This window comes from Neofelis nebulosa, chromosome 7 (assembly GCF_028018385.1).
Source record: "Neofelis nebulosa isolate mNeoNeb1 chromosome 7, mNeoNeb1.pri, whole genome shotgun sequence".
NCBI classification, from domain to species: Eukaryota; Metazoa; Chordata; class Mammalia; order Carnivora; family Felidae; genus Neofelis; species Neofelis nebulosa.
The window spans coordinates 73,812,800-73,828,312 of record NC_080788.1 but is presented as its reverse complement, the minus strand read 5'-3'; the positions used below and the strand labels follow the sequence as shown (position 1 = coordinate 73,828,312).

Genomic DNA, 15,513 nt, shown 5'->3' with positions numbered 1-15,513 from the left:
CTGGGAGTTTCTATTTCTGGATGTAGAAACTTCATGGATGTAGAAGGTTGTGGATAGATGGAGGGAGGAGAGAAACACCTTGAAATACCTCTCAGGCCTGTGCCTGAGGGACAGACTTCAAGTTATGAAGTGACTTTCTGCATGGTCCTAACTTCCTGGTGTGCATCAGGGAGGGAAATCTGGCAATGTGTTTCTAGATCCAGCTCTATCTGCCCTATATTAAGGGCTAACAGAAATCTGGACTTTAAGGATACTGCTAATGAAGTCTTAGAAGGAAGTAAAGACTATGTTATTGGGAACTGGAGGAGGGGAATCCAGTTTAAGAGTTGCAGAAAAATTTTGAAATTACCTCCTATAGTTATGCAGAAAGCTGAACTCTGTTGTAGAGCTGGGGAGATTTCAAAGCAACGTAAGAAGGTTTCACCTGGTTTCTTCTTGCTGCTTTTAATGAAATGAAGACAAGAGAGATAAATGGAGGAAAGAATTGTGAAACAAAAAGGAACCAGGACTGGATGAATCTGTAAATTCTCAATTTATTCTAACAGAAAAAGATGCAAAAATTAAGATAGTGTGGCACAAAGAAAAAATGTGACAGTGTGACTATATAGTCTTTGATCAAAACTTCAGAAGGATTGAGGGATGGGAGTATTCAGTCGCACAAGGAGCTCTTTCAAGCGGTTTGGATGTGACTTCCAACCACATGATAGTACTTCTAGGAAGCTTAAGAGAAATGTTCCTCAGCTATCTGAGCAGGGGCCACAGGTACAGGTTATCTGGAAAGGATCTGTAGGTGTGGCTTTTTTCTAAAGGAGTAAACTTCATTGAAATCCATGGTGGACTCAGGAAGTGTTTGAGACAATTATTTCAGCAGAAACACTACCAGATTGGATTGAAAGTGACAGTGAACAGAATAAAAGTAGGAGTTCAGTGTCGCCTGGGTGGCTCAGTTGGCTAAGCAGCCTACTTCAGCTCAGGTCACAATCTCACGGTTTGTGGGTTCGAGCCCCGCATCTGGCTCTGTGCTGACAGCTTGAAGCCTGGAGCCTGCTTCAGATTCTGTGTCTCCCTCTCTCTCTGCCTCTCTCCAGCTCATGATCTGTCTCTCAAAAATAAATAAACGTTAAAAACAATTAAAAAAAAAGTTAGCTGAACCATTGCCCATTTTCATCTTATAATATTATTGCTTACTCAGTCTTATTATACTTGACAATTCTTGGAAATTTGTGTCTTAATCTTTCTTTTGTCCTAGATATATGGCTTGATGAGAATAAAGCAAATGAATGGGAAATGGAAGAGAGACAGTGTCATATGTAGGTGATAAATACCATCATTTATATTTTTATAGATGCACCAGATCTTTGTTCATTTGTTGAATAATTCAAAGTCCCAAGCTTTGATGCTTATCTTGTGGTGGAGATACATGTAAAAATATATTCCAACAACATATAATATATTTGCTAGTGATGATTGCAATGAAAAATGTGAGACAGGGTAAAGGGGAAGAGAGAATGTGTTAGGTAGGTACTATCTATATTGGAGTAAAGATGTCTCTAATGGGGTGGCATTTGAGCAGGGATCTGAATGATGGGATTAAGGAGACTATTTGAAGCAAGAATAGTCTAGTAAGAAAAACCCAGATGTGGAAGCCTGCTTGGGGCACTCAAGGGTAAGAGTGACCCCAGTAGAGTAAGAAAGGTGAAGGATGATGGGAAATATTCAATAAACTTGAGAGTCTTCTATTTGTTATGATCTGTGTAATGTTGGGAATATCGATGTGAAAGAGACATAATCTCTGGTGTCAAGAAATTGAGTATCCTAGAGGAAGAAGGCAATAAATATAAAAATATACAAGGAGATAAGTGCTGTTCTCATAGATAAGTACAAATTTCAAAGGGAGCCAGATGAGAGAGACTTTAAACTTGCCTAGAAGATCAAGGAAGGCTTCAGAGAGAAGAAGTCAGAGGACAATGAGGAGGAGGTAGTGATGAGGTTGGAAACTCCAAACAAAGAGTAGGGTAGAGGGAAGGATGGAGACAAGAGATGTATTAACTCATGATATTTCCTGAATTCAGTATTTTGGTAATTCCAGGTCTACGTTGGTGACAGATGTGTCAGGAGATGAGGCAGCTAAATGAGAATCTTATGTGGGCTTGTGCCAGGCTTAGTCTAAAAAGCTGTGAGAAGTGAAGTAAAATACCTAAATTTGCCTTTTACACAGAGCTGTAAGGTAAGACAGTATCATCAATTAAAACAAGAAATGTGGAGGCAGAAGATCTTGAAGTAGGGGAGGTGAAAGGTTATGGGTTTTAGGTTTATACATTTTATATTGCTCAAGGGTCACCTGACCCAAAGGCTGTGGGCTGTATACATAGGTCTGGTGCAAAATCAAGGTTAGAGGAATAGTCATTAGCATATATGTATTAGCTGCAATCTAGGTGTGGACAAGAATTAAACTAAGGTGGGAGTCAGGAAAAAAGCAGCATTAAAAGCAGGAAATAGAGGAGAATTGACAACAGGAATCCCATAGTATCACTGACCTTACAGTGTTTTAAAATTTTATTTACAAGCCTATTTGGCCATGTGGACTGTGACCTTGTAGGAAATAATTTTTTGTGTATTTGTAGTCCCAGGAACTGTCCTTGTGCCTTGCACATGGGATACTTAATATATGTATATTCAAATGAGTGGATGAATAATTAATTAATGAAGGACTCTATGACTTAACATTTTTGCTTGATGCTCCATCTTTTAGTATGACATTTCATAGCAGTAGTTCTTTGTGTCTATATTTTTATTACTTTTTTTATTGTACAAGGAACACACATTTATTGAAGAAAAATTAGAAAAAGGAAAGCTATGGCACAAAAACAGACACTCAGATCAATGGAACAGAATAGAGAACCAAGAAATGGACCCACAAACATATGGCCAACTAATCTTTGACAAAGTAGGAAAGAATATTCAGTGGAATATATACAGTCTCTTCAGCAACTGGTGCTGGGAAAACTGGACAGCGACATGCAGAAGAATGAACCTGGACCATTTTCTTACACCAGACACAAAAATAAACTCAAAATGGATGAAAGGCCTCAATGTAAGACAGGAAGCCATCAAAATCCTTGAGGAGAAAGCAGGCAAAAACCTCTTTGATCTTGGCTGCAGCAACTTCTTACTCAACACGTCTCTGGAGGTAAAGGAAACAAAAGCAAAAATGAACCACTGGGACCTCATCAAATAAAAAGCTTCTGCACAGTGAAGGAAACAATCAGCAAAGCTAAAAAGCAACTGACAGAATGGGAGAAGATATTTGCAAACGACATATTAGATAAAGGGTTAGTATCCAAAATCTATAAAGAACTTATCAAACTCAACACCTGAAAAAAAAATAATCCAATGAAGAAATGGGCAAAAGACACGAATAGACGCTTCTCCAAAGAAGACATCCAGATGGCCAACTGACACATGAAAAAATGCTCAACAGCACTCATCATCAGGGAAATACAACTCAAAACCACAATGAGATAACCACCTTGCACCTGTCTGAATGGCTAACATTAACAACTCAGACAACAACAGATGTTGGTGAGGATGTGGAGAAAGAAGATCTCTTTTGCACTGCTGGTGGGAATGCAAGCTGGTGCAGCCACTCTGGAAAACAGTGGGGAAGTTCCTCAAAAAACTAAAAATAGAACTGCCCTATGACCCAGCAATTGCACTACTAGGCATTTATCCACAGGATACAGGGGTGCTGTTTCAAAGGAACACATGCACCCCCGTGTTTATAGCAGTACTATCAACAATAGCCAAAGTATGGAAAGAGCCCAAATGTCCATTGATGGAGGAACGGCTAAAGAAGATTTGGTATATGTATACAATGGAGTATTACTCAGCAATCAAATGAATGAAATCTTGCCATTTGCAACTATATGGATGCAACGGGAGGGTATTATGCTAAGTGAAATTAGTCAGAGAAAGACATATCATATGACTTCGCTCATGAGGACTTTAAGAGACATAACAGATGAACATAAGGGAAGGGAAGCACAAATAATATAAAAACAGGGAGGGGGACAAAACATAAGAGACTCTTAAATATGGAGAACAGAGAGTTACTGGAGGGGTTGTGGGAGGGGGGATGGGCTAAATGGGTAAGGGGCATTAAGGAATCTACTCCTGAAATCATTGTTGCACTATATGGTAACTAATTTGGATGTAAATTAAAAAAAATAAAATTAAAAAAAATACCCAGAAATTTCAAAAAAATATCTACTAGATTAGATTTAAAAAAAAAAAAACCAAAAAAACAAAAACAAGCAAAAAACAAAAAACAACAACAAAAAAAAACAAACAAAAAAAGAATATTCTTTTCCCCAGGGGCACCTGGCGGGCTCATTCGGGAAAGCATGTGACTCTTGATCTCAGGGTTGTGAGTTCAAGCCCCAGGTTGGGCGTGGAGCCTACTTAAAAAAAAAAAAAAAAAGAATATCCTTAAAAATATTCTTTTCCCCAACCAGCTGAATTGGATCCTTTATCCAAGTTATGTAAATACTTGCTACCATTATTATTATGGGTCCAAGTATCTCATCTACATGGGGTTTTGGGCTCCCACACATGGGACACTGGCAAGTGACAATTCACTCAAAACAAAAGCTTGGCATAACACAGTAAAAAGGAAAAGAAAAACCCAAAGTTTTATGTGTGTCTCTGCACATGTGTTTGTGAGAAAACACACCCACACATAATGTTAAAAGGCCACACTACCCTGATTACATCCTAAGCCTAGGCATATCCCTGTAGTTCTGACCACATTCAAATGTCTTAATTCAATGCGATTTTGGATACCCACAATTCCTTTCTTTCAGCTGGACAAAAATAGCCAGGTTGCTCTGCAAAAAGAATACAACTTATCATCATGCTTCTGTGTTGGGAGACATTCTCGGTAAAATTTGAGCCCAGCCTCAAAACTTGCGGATTTATCTGTCTATTCTTTATTCATTTATCTACCTACCCACCCACCTATGTTATCTATCTATCTATCTATCTATCTATCTATCTATCTATCTATCTATCTATCACCTATTATCTAATCATCCATCCATCCATGCATCCAACAAACACTAAGTCATTTCTTTGGAGCTCATGAGTTTTTTTGGAACTCATTTCAGTTCACTAGCCTCTCTTCCTTACCCAAGAGAGAAGCACTTTCATGATGCTAAGCCTTCACTTTTCACAGGGAATGACTTACCTCCTGTCCATTTTGTAAAATCCCACTGATCCTTAAAATTCAGGTTCAATTCTTTTTATTTTAAGTAATCTCTACCCACAACGTGGGGCCCTAACTCATGACCCCAAGATCAAGAGTTGCATGCCCTACCGACTGAGCCAGCCAGGCCCCCTGGTTCAATTCTTTTTTGGAAAATGGTTCACAGACTCCTACTGCAAGCCCACACTGTTATCTTCCATCTTAATTGTATGGTACTAAGGTTGTGTATCCCTCTTTTATTATGTAATAAATTGCTTCCTTCAAGATCTCTCAAAAAAAAAAAAAAAAAGAAAAGAAAAAAAAACTAAGCTAAAAAGTTACCCTGGATTCCACTATCAGGAATAACAATTGCTAACATTTCATGTCTATCCTTTTAGACCACTGCTATCAATAGAAATACAATCTGAACCACATAAATAATTTAAATTTTTTAGGAGTCACATTAAAAGAAACTATAAATAAATATATAAAATTAATTTTAAAAATATGTTATTTAACCTGATAAACCCCAAATATCATTTCAACATTAGTTAATAAATAAATATTAATGCGAATGTTTATATTTTTTTCTTCATGGAAGTCTTTGAAAGCTGGTGTATATTTGACACTCACAGCACATCTTAATTTGGATTAGTCACAATCCACGTGTCCCATAACCACTGTACCCTCTGGCTATGTTTGCACAGCACAGTTCAAGACTCCTTTTGATGTATAAATAATGATATGACTATACATAAAATTGTAATTCTCCCTCCACAAAGTGCAGGTCATATAAAACCTATAGTTTTGTAAGTTTTTATAATAAGTTTAATTTTAGAACAGTTATAGATTTATAGAAAAGTCATGAAAATAGTACACATAGATTCCATACACTGCACACCCAGTTTCCCTTACTATTAACATCTTACAATGGTACATTTGCCACAATTAATAAAACAATACTGATACATTATTAACTGAAGTTCATACTTTACTAGATTTACTTTGATTTTACCTAATGTCCTTTATCTACTACAGAATCCCACTAAGAGACCACATTACATTTAGTTTTCATGTCTCCTTAGGCTCCTCTTGGCTATGACTAATTCTCAGGTTTTTCTTATTTTTCTTAAACTTTCTTTTTAATTTAAATTTTATTTTATATTAGAGAAGGGGGGGGAGGGAAAGAGGGAGGGAGACAGCCTGAGCTGGGGAGAGGGGCAGAGGGAGAGAGAGAGAAAACCAAATTGTTTCCTTATTTCCTTATTCCTTTTTTTGATGCCTGAATAATATTCCATTGTATATATATATCACCTCTTCTTTATCCATTCATTAGTTGATGGACATATGGGCTTTATTCATAGTTTGACTATTGTTGAAAATGCTGCTATAAATATTGGGGTTCATGTACCTCTCAAATCTGAATTTTTGTGTCCTTTGGGTAAACACTAGTGCAATTGCTGGACCATAGGGTAGTTCTATTTTTAACTTTTTAAGGAACCTCCATGCAGTTCTCCAGAATGGCTGCACCGGTTTGCAGTCCCACCAATAGTGCAAGAGGGCTCCCCTTTCTCCACACCCTCGCCAATACCTGTTGTTTCTTATGTTGTTAATTTTAGCCATTCAAACAGGTGTGAGGTGGTATCTCATTGTGATTTTGATTTGTATTTCCCTGATGATGAGTGATGTGGAGCATCTTTTTATGTGTCTATTTGTCTCTGGATGTCTTCTTTGGAAAAGTGCCTATTCATGTCTTCTGCTCATTTCTTAACTGGATTATTTGTTTTTGGGGGTGTTGAGTTTGATTAGGTTCTTTAGAGATTTTGGATTCTAACCCTTATTCAGATATGTTGTTTGCAAATATCTTCTTCCATTCTGTAAGTTTTGTTGATTGTTTCCTTCACTGTGTGGAAGGTTTTTATCTTGATGAGGTCCCAATAGTTCATGTTTGCTCTTGGGTCCCTTGCCTCAAGCAATGTGTCTAGTAAGAAGTTGCTGTAGCCACAGCCAAAGAGGTTTCTGCCTGTGTTCTTTTCTAGAATTTTGATGGTTTCCTGTCTCACAATTAGGTCTTTCACCCATTTTGAATTTATTTTTGTGTGTAGTCCAAATAGTGGTCCAGTTTCATTCTTCTGCATGTTGCTGTCCAGTTTTCCCAACACCATTTGTTGAAGAGACAGTCTTTTTTCCATTGGTTACTCTTTCCTGCTTTCAAAGGTACTTGAACATATACTTATGGCTCCACTTCTGGATTCTCTATTCTGTTCCATTGATTTTGGTGTCTGTTTTTGTGCCATTACCATACTGTCCTGATGATTACAGCTTTGTGTTATAGCTTGAAGTCCAGATTAGTGATGCCTCCAGCTTTGCATTTCTTTTTAAGATCGCATTGGCTATTTAGGGTCTTTTGGAGTTTCATACAAATTTTAGGATTGTTTATTCTAGCTCTGTGAAAAATGCTAGTGGTATGTGATAGGGATTGCATTAAAACACATGAATTTCACTGGCTGACATCCTTTCCTTTCACTCTTCCCACTGCCACTGCCCTGCATCTTGGGATCACCTCCCAACTAAATCACTTGCACTTGAATCCTTATCTTCTTCTGGAGGAACAGAAGTGAAGACAGTGTGGGTATACAACTGAAAAATCCAAGTACATTTCTGATCACTAAGGGTCCGGACCTCAAACAATGTTAAGGGAGCTCAGTTTCACTCTCTCTCTTTCAGGATCATACTCTTCCTTTGTGGTGGGAAGAGGGCTGCTGGCAGCTGAATGGTTGTATCCTAGCCTCTTACATTCCCAGCAGTATTCCCAAGAGTTTCATATTAAGTTTTGGGATGTAGACTTGGGGCAGGTACCCATCCTTGAAACAATTAACTATGGTCAGAGAGAGAAGTATGTTAATTGGCCAGGGAGTCCAAGGCTGGCGTCGGCCTCATCTAAACCCAAACATGGGGTAGGAGGATGCATGGCTTGGTTATCCAGGGAAAATCCAGGTGTGGTCACCAGAAACAGAGGGATGGATGTTGGGCAGCAGAAGAGATAGATGCGTATCCTGATTGGTTATGGGATTTTGCGATGAAAATACTCTTGAGACTGGGATCTTGTAACCACAACTCTTCATCTGATACCAGATGTGGGAAGATTATTGCTAGAACATTCATCAGCTTCTTCTCTAGACCCACCAGTGCCACCCACCCTACCTTCTGTTTACCTTTTCCTGTTCTGTGGTTGTTTTCTCCTAAGCTCCTGGAGCAGGTGGCTGTTTCATGCTGAGCCCAGGGGGTTTTTGTATGGCTCTCCCTGTCATTCCTCTCACCGTGCAGCTTCTCCAACAGCACAGAAATAGACGCCTGAGTCTGTAGGCATCAAGCCTGTGATGGTGAGCCTTAGAGCTTTGTCTCTTGCCTGATATGACACAGAATATCGTCCTTTCTTAGTGTTTGTGCTACCAGAATAAAGATAAATGATTTCAGTCATCTTTCCATTGGAAGGCTGTTGAAACCAGCTCATCACATAGTAAGTATAGCTGAGTGTGAAACGGCAGAACAAATTCGCAGATTCTCCCTCTTGTTTATGCACTGAACTTGGATATTGAGTGACGCTCTGTGTATTGCTGGAACCTGTAGAAAAGAAGGAAAAATAACTTAGCTGCTGACATAGCTTTCAAGAAAGCTATCAAATAGCCAGGTTTTCACCCAGAAAACAAAATGGAGAAAGGCACAGCTAAGTTCTCTTCTAACTTCTTTCCCAGGCCTCCTCCCTTGGGCCCTGGCTGCAGGGGTGGTGGGCTCCTTACCAAAGCTGATGAAGGCCACCACTGTGCACAATAGAGTGGGGAGTCTGGACTGCATCCTGGGGGATCTTCCTGTTAGTGAAATGGCTCTTGTTTGGTCTCCACCTGCCAGGCCCTTTGCAGTGTCATTGGAACTGGGTGGCTCTGTGGCCTTGCTTCTATAGAGCTGGCAGTGGGGTTTCTGCATACGTCAGCTTAGTCACACTTCCTGCTGTGTGTGCCTGCCTCCTGCCTCTTCCTCCAGGCCTCTGTTGTCTAACTGATAGATAACATGTCATGTATGGTTATCATGAAAGAAAACTTGCCCAATGTGGACATAACCAAGGGGGAGAAGTAGACATAAAATCCAACCAGGAGGTTGGTAATAATCTCATTACCCAGAGGTAATGCTGTTAACATTTTGTTGCATTTTTTTTCAGTATTTTTAAATGCAAATGTGCACATTTTAATGGAATTGGGATCAAATTAAAAGTATTTTTTGTGTTGAACATTATGTATATGAATGTGCCACCATGTCGTTCAACCGTACGTGAAATGTGATTTTTACAGCTTCAAGGTACTCTGCTGTGTGTCACTTAATTTGTTTACATATTATCGTTTGACATTGTTTTGTTTCCTTTTTTGACAGTTTTAAATAGGATTCAGTGGGCATTGTAAATATATCTTTGCATTTCTGATAATTTGTTTGCATGTTAATTATGTTGGTTTAAAGTGTTTAATTGTGGAAAATTCAAACATGTACCAAAGAGAGAATAGTACAATGAAAGAGCATGTACTCATTTCCAGGTTCCACAATTATCAAGTCATGGGCAATCTTGTTCGTCTACACCCGCATCACCCTACACATCTATACCTCTTTCAGTTCTGGTTAGATTAAAGCAAATCCCAGACATCATAGGGTTGTGTCCTTTACACAGGAGGCATGTAACGTCAGGTTGTCTTTTGGTGTGTGTGTGTCTCTGTGTGTTGATCTATTGTTTGAATAGGAGTTGGTTTGCAAAATGATATTCTAATTATATCATTTCTACTTCATTTTTTAACTGAAGCATTTCTGTTAAGATAATTTTTCCTTGTCAATTATTTGATTACCTTTGAGGTTAAGTGTAGGATTCTTTCCATTCATTTGTCAGTTTGTAGGATAATGAGCTGATTCGCCTCTAGGGTGACCCAACCATCCCTGCTTGCCTGAGATGGAGGCGTTTCTCAGGACAAACACCAAAATAGTCCCAAGCAAATCTCAGGCAACCAGGATAAACCCCTAAAAGTAAATAAGGAGGATTGTTTTAGGAACTCATGGATTTAAACATACTTGATGTGTTTTAGTTGATTGGATTCATGGTCTTATTGATGTGGGAATTTTCCCCTCTTTACTAGCAGAAATCTTTTCAGTCTGGCTCCTGAACCTTTGTGACATGGCCTCTGTAATCTGTGATAGCTTCTAGTTTTCTGGGAGAAGATATTCTAGGCTCATTTATACACTTTCTTCCCCAGCGATGGAATCAACTATCTGTGATTAATGATAGATGTATTTTCTTTTTCCAGTTCTAATGTTTTAGTAATTTTACTGCAGTCATTAAGACATTTATTGCAATATAGAATAGAAAGAATAATATTGGAAATCTTTGACTGTTTCAAAATTTTAAGGGAATGTTTTTAATATCTCACTTTGAAAACAAATTCAAAGATTACTTTCATCAGATTAAAGAAGTTCCCTTTTCTTCTGAATTTGTGAAGAGACTTTAATTAGAAATAAATGTTAGTGGGGCGCCTGGGTGGCTCAGTCGGTTGGGCATCTGACTTCGGCTCAGGTCATGATCTCGCGGTCCATGAGTTCGAGCCCCGCATCGGGCTCTGTGCTGACAGCTCAGAGCCTGGAACCTGTTTCAGATTCTGTGTCTCCCTCTCTCTCTGACCTTCCCCCAATCATGCTCTGTCTCTCTCTGTCTCAAAAATGAATAAACGTTAAAAAAAATTAAAAAAAAAGAAATAAATGTTAGACTTGACCAAATCACTTTTCTGCATTTAGTGACATAATTTTATAGTTAATATCATTTATGTGTGATATGTTGTACTATTATTAAACCTTCCTCATATTCCTGAGATGAATCCTAATCGATCATGGCGTATTAGTATTATCCAATGCTTGTTTAATATTATGTTTAGGAGCAATCATTGCTTTTAATAGGTGATATTGGTCTATAATTGTCCTTTGTCATCTATCTTTGTTTATTTTCATCATTGTGGTTCTCCTGGTCTCATAAAATGTGTTGAGTAGTAGTCTTCCTGTTTTTATTTTTCTCAGTAGTCAGGAATGGAAATTATTGGTCTTGGGTTTGATGTAACTTGCCTGTGAAACCATATTTTTGCATAGAGTTTTAAATTTATTTAATGTGCATTATAATTCAACTTTTCCAATTTTCTTGTCAGTTTTGCTAGACAATAATTTTTAGAAAGTTTTACATTTTGTTCAAGTTTTCAAATTAATTTGTATGGATTTATTCCTTGCACGTTCTTAAAATCATTTAAATTTTCATTGTGTCTGTAGTTACAATCTTCCTTTACACCATGTTTTTATATATTCTTAATTTCCTGATAAATCTTATCACAGAATTGTCCATTTTCTAATTCTTTTCAAAGAACCAACTTAAATGGATTCTTTCCTTTGGTTCTTTCTCTTTATTATCTTAATTGTAGCACTGATTATTACTATTTTTGTTCTCTTTTGTTGTTTACTCTTACTCTCTTTTAAAACTTTCTGATTGAATGTTTAGTTCGTTATGCTCAGTCTTTTTGTTTTGATATATTTTAAGGGTATAAAAACTCTCTGTGTGCTGCTTAGCTACATTGCTCAAGTTTTAAAATGTAGACCTTTCATGATTGTTCCATTGTAAATATTTTAACAATTCCATTATAATTTCTTTTCTGGTTCATAAATTATTTTATTTTTTTAAAGGTTATTTATTTAGAGAAAGAGAGTTGGGGAGGGGCATAGAGAGAGGGAGAGAGAGAATCCCGAGTGGGCTCTGTCAGCCCAGAGCTTGACCTGGGGCTTGAACTTATGACCTGACCTGAAATCATGACCTGAGATCATGACCTGAGCTGAAATCAAGAGTCAGACCCTTAGCTGACTGAGCCATTCAGGTACCACTGGTTCCTAATTATTTATGAGTCTATTTCTTTTTATTTATAGTTGTATTTTTACTAATAGTATCTAACTTTATTCATTGGAGTAAAAGAACATGATCTGTATGATATTGATTCTTTAATACTTATCTGATTTGCTTTTTTGTGGTCTATTTTTCTGATTATTTCTTAGGGGTAAATTTCTGGGTGTAGATTTATGGAATGAAATAATTGTATATCTATTAACAAATTACCCTTACCATGAATGTACAAATTGACCTTTCTATAGTGTTTTCTAAGAGTTTAGTTTTATGACATCATCATCTAATGCTTTAAAAAACTTGTCAATTTGTAGAGAAAAAATATTATTTCCTTGTTGTTTTATTGTGCCTTTGTTTATCAATGAGGTTGGATTCTTTTCATCTTTGTATTTGTTATTTTTTAATTTGGAAATTATTTTTTCATAGCCATTGTGTTTTTTGAAGTTGGCACAATTTTTCTCTAATTTCTTTGTAATAATATTTTATTTTATAAGGAGCTTGAACAAGGTTGTTCATAAAAGATCATTGTCCCAGACTCCACTGCTGATTCTTACCCAGATAGGTAGGCAGCTGAATGTTTATTTTGACAGTTCCTGAGCTCCTTGAACTAACCATGTGCCTGGGCCATCCCAACCCTCAACTCACCGTCACCCTGATAAATCTTTACAAAGAAATCACAAACCTCTGTGACCTTTATCCAGGTTGTTTCTGAGAACTATTTCAGAAAACCCTGAGATGCTGGATGCTGAAATTGTCATTCCAGAGGAGTCAAACATGACATGAGTACCAATGGGTACATGTGGAGGTTAGGGTGACCTGCTCAAGACAAGGAACAACTTCTTCTGACCAAGTTGTTCTTGCAGGAGGAAGAAAGGATGGGAAAGAAAGGAAAGGATGAATCTTTATAACCACCATTATGAGTGAATTTTATCCAAAGAACTATTAATGAAACGTGGAGCCTCTCCCAATGGAGAAGTTTACAAGCCTGAAGACTGGGTCTAAGACAGGTGTTGGGAAAACTATGCTTGTGGATGAAGGAAAGAGTTGCTCACAGAGCTTCCTTAAGTTTAGGAGAATTTTAAAGAGATTCTGCATTCAATAACCTGATTTTATTCAGGCCTCTAATTTTCAGCTTATCCTTTTTTTTTTTTTTTTTTGTCCTAAGGTCAGGCCTCTCACCCACCCCCAGAGAGTGTCAGTATCTTCTCATTGTTCTGAGAGTTGTGTTAGTGGCACGATTGCCCCCTGGAGGCCAGACAGAGGAGCAGCCTCCTTAAAGTATTCTAGGCCAGTGGTTCTCAGGGCTGGGGGTACATTAGAATGGATTGAGGAGTTGTAACAAAAAGTGCTTTGTCCTTAACACCTAGACCACTGGGGATGTGGGACACATTCTAGTATCACTTTATTAACATTTACACTTGAGTGAAAAACTAAAAATAAAATGAAAGCAACTGCTCTGAAATAAACCTAAACATACTCAGAAGCAGAATTACTCATAGTAAGTAGCAGGGTAAATAAAAGATGTCAGGGGATGGAAAAAGGAGATATTTTACCTGTAGGTTTACAAGTCTGGGAGGTAATCCATTTTAGCAAATCTCCCCCTGGGACTTGGAGTTTGAATGTGACAGATTTTTGGTGTATATTTGTGATGTGCCCGCAAAGGTGCTCATTTTCATATATATAAGTTGACTGCTTATTACCCAATTGGTCTCCTAATTCTTAGACCTTACTTTTCACTCAGCTTTCCCTGGGTTCTGGGTGCCTGGAATATTAACAGGTACCAACATCACTGACTCTCAACTGAACTTCATCAAGGGCTTGGCCTCAGTGCCAAGACTCGCATTATGAGAGTTCTACTTCACACAAGCACTAATTTAACTTTTATCTTTTCAAATCATAGAATCACAAAAATTAGAATTAAAGGGCCTTTTGAGTGTCCCTAGACAAACTTCCTTATTTTAAATATCTGAAAAAGCCATGAAAGCATTTGAGTTTTGGCAAACAAACAAATACACAAAGTACAACTACCCTAATTTAGTACCTTCTCTATCCTTATTACCTGGCTGTCTCATACTCTGAACTCATGGGATACAAAAAATCAAAAATTCTCAGGTTGTACTACCTAGGAATTCTTTCCATTTGTAGTCATATCCATAGAAAAATTTCCCCACTGTCTCTACCTAAAAGAAGCAAACAAAGCACTGCCAGTAGTCCTACTGATTTTCCCTAAGTTGTTTCTGGGAGTTTCTATTTTGGATGTAGAAACATGGTGGATGTAGAACGATTGGGAATACATGGAGGGAGGAGAGACACAGTCCTTCAAATACCTTTCAGGTCTGGGCCTGAAGGCCAGACTTTAAGTTATGGAGTGACTTTCTGCATGGTCCTGGCGTCCTGGTGTGCATCAGGGAGGGAAATCCGGCAATGTGTTTCTAGATCCAGCTCTATCTGCCCTATATTAAGGGTTATAAGAATCTGTCTTTAAGGATACTGCTAGTGAAGTCTCAAAAGGAAGTAAGGAATATGTTATTGGGAACTGGAGGAGGGGAATCCATGTCAAGTAGTTGCAGAAAAAATTTGAAATTGTCTCCTGTAGTTATGTGGAAAGCTGAACTTGGTTGTAGAAGTAGGGAGATTTCAAAGCAAAATATGAAGGTTCCACTGGGTTTCTTCTTGCTGCTTTTAATGAAATGAAGAGAAGAGAGATAAATAGAGGAAAGTATTGTTAAAAAAAAAAAAAAAAAAAAAAAGGAGCCAGGACTGGATGAATCTGAAAGTTCTCAAGATCTTCAAATGGAAAAAGATGCTAAACTTAAGATAGCGTGGCACAAAGAAAAAAAGTGACAGTGTGACTATTTAACTTTTCATCAAAACCTCAGAAAGATTGAGGAGTGGGAGTATTCAGTTACACAAGGAGCTCTTTCAAGAGATTTGGATGAGACTTCCAACCAAACAGTAGGGCTTCTAGGAAGCTTAAGAGAATGGTCCCTCAGAATTCTGAGTAAGGGTCACAGGTACAGGTTGTTTGGAAAGAATTTGTGGATGTGCCTTTGTTTTAAGGAGTAACATTCATTGAAATCCATCAGAGACCCAGGAGGTGTTTGAGAAAATGATTTCAGCAGAAACACTACCAGCTTGGATTGAAAGGGACAGAATACAGAATAAAAGGAGGAGGTCAGACCCCCAAAACTCTACTGGCAGGAAGCAGGTTTATAATACTACTCAACTGCAAATGTGTGTTGCTTTTTTTTGAAAGAAGAGAGATGACTCTGAGAGCAGAAGTAAAAGCCAAGGAGTCACAGTTGAGAAT

At 37.9% G+C, this 15,513-nt stretch overlaps 2 gene segments (V, D, J or C); both read right to left on the bottom strand.

Moving 5' to 3' along the window:
• The window catches only part of LOC131517958 (T cell receptor delta constant-like), a 193,710-nt gene that overhangs the window by 156,421 nt on the left and 21,776 nt on the right, over positions 1 to 15,513 (bottom strand).
• LOC131516909 (T cell receptor delta variable 1-like) lies at positions 8,545 to 9,241 on the bottom strand. The segment is given in 2 exon segments: positions 8,545 to 8,866; positions 9,043 to 9,241. Coding segments are annotated over 2 exon segments (492 nt in total).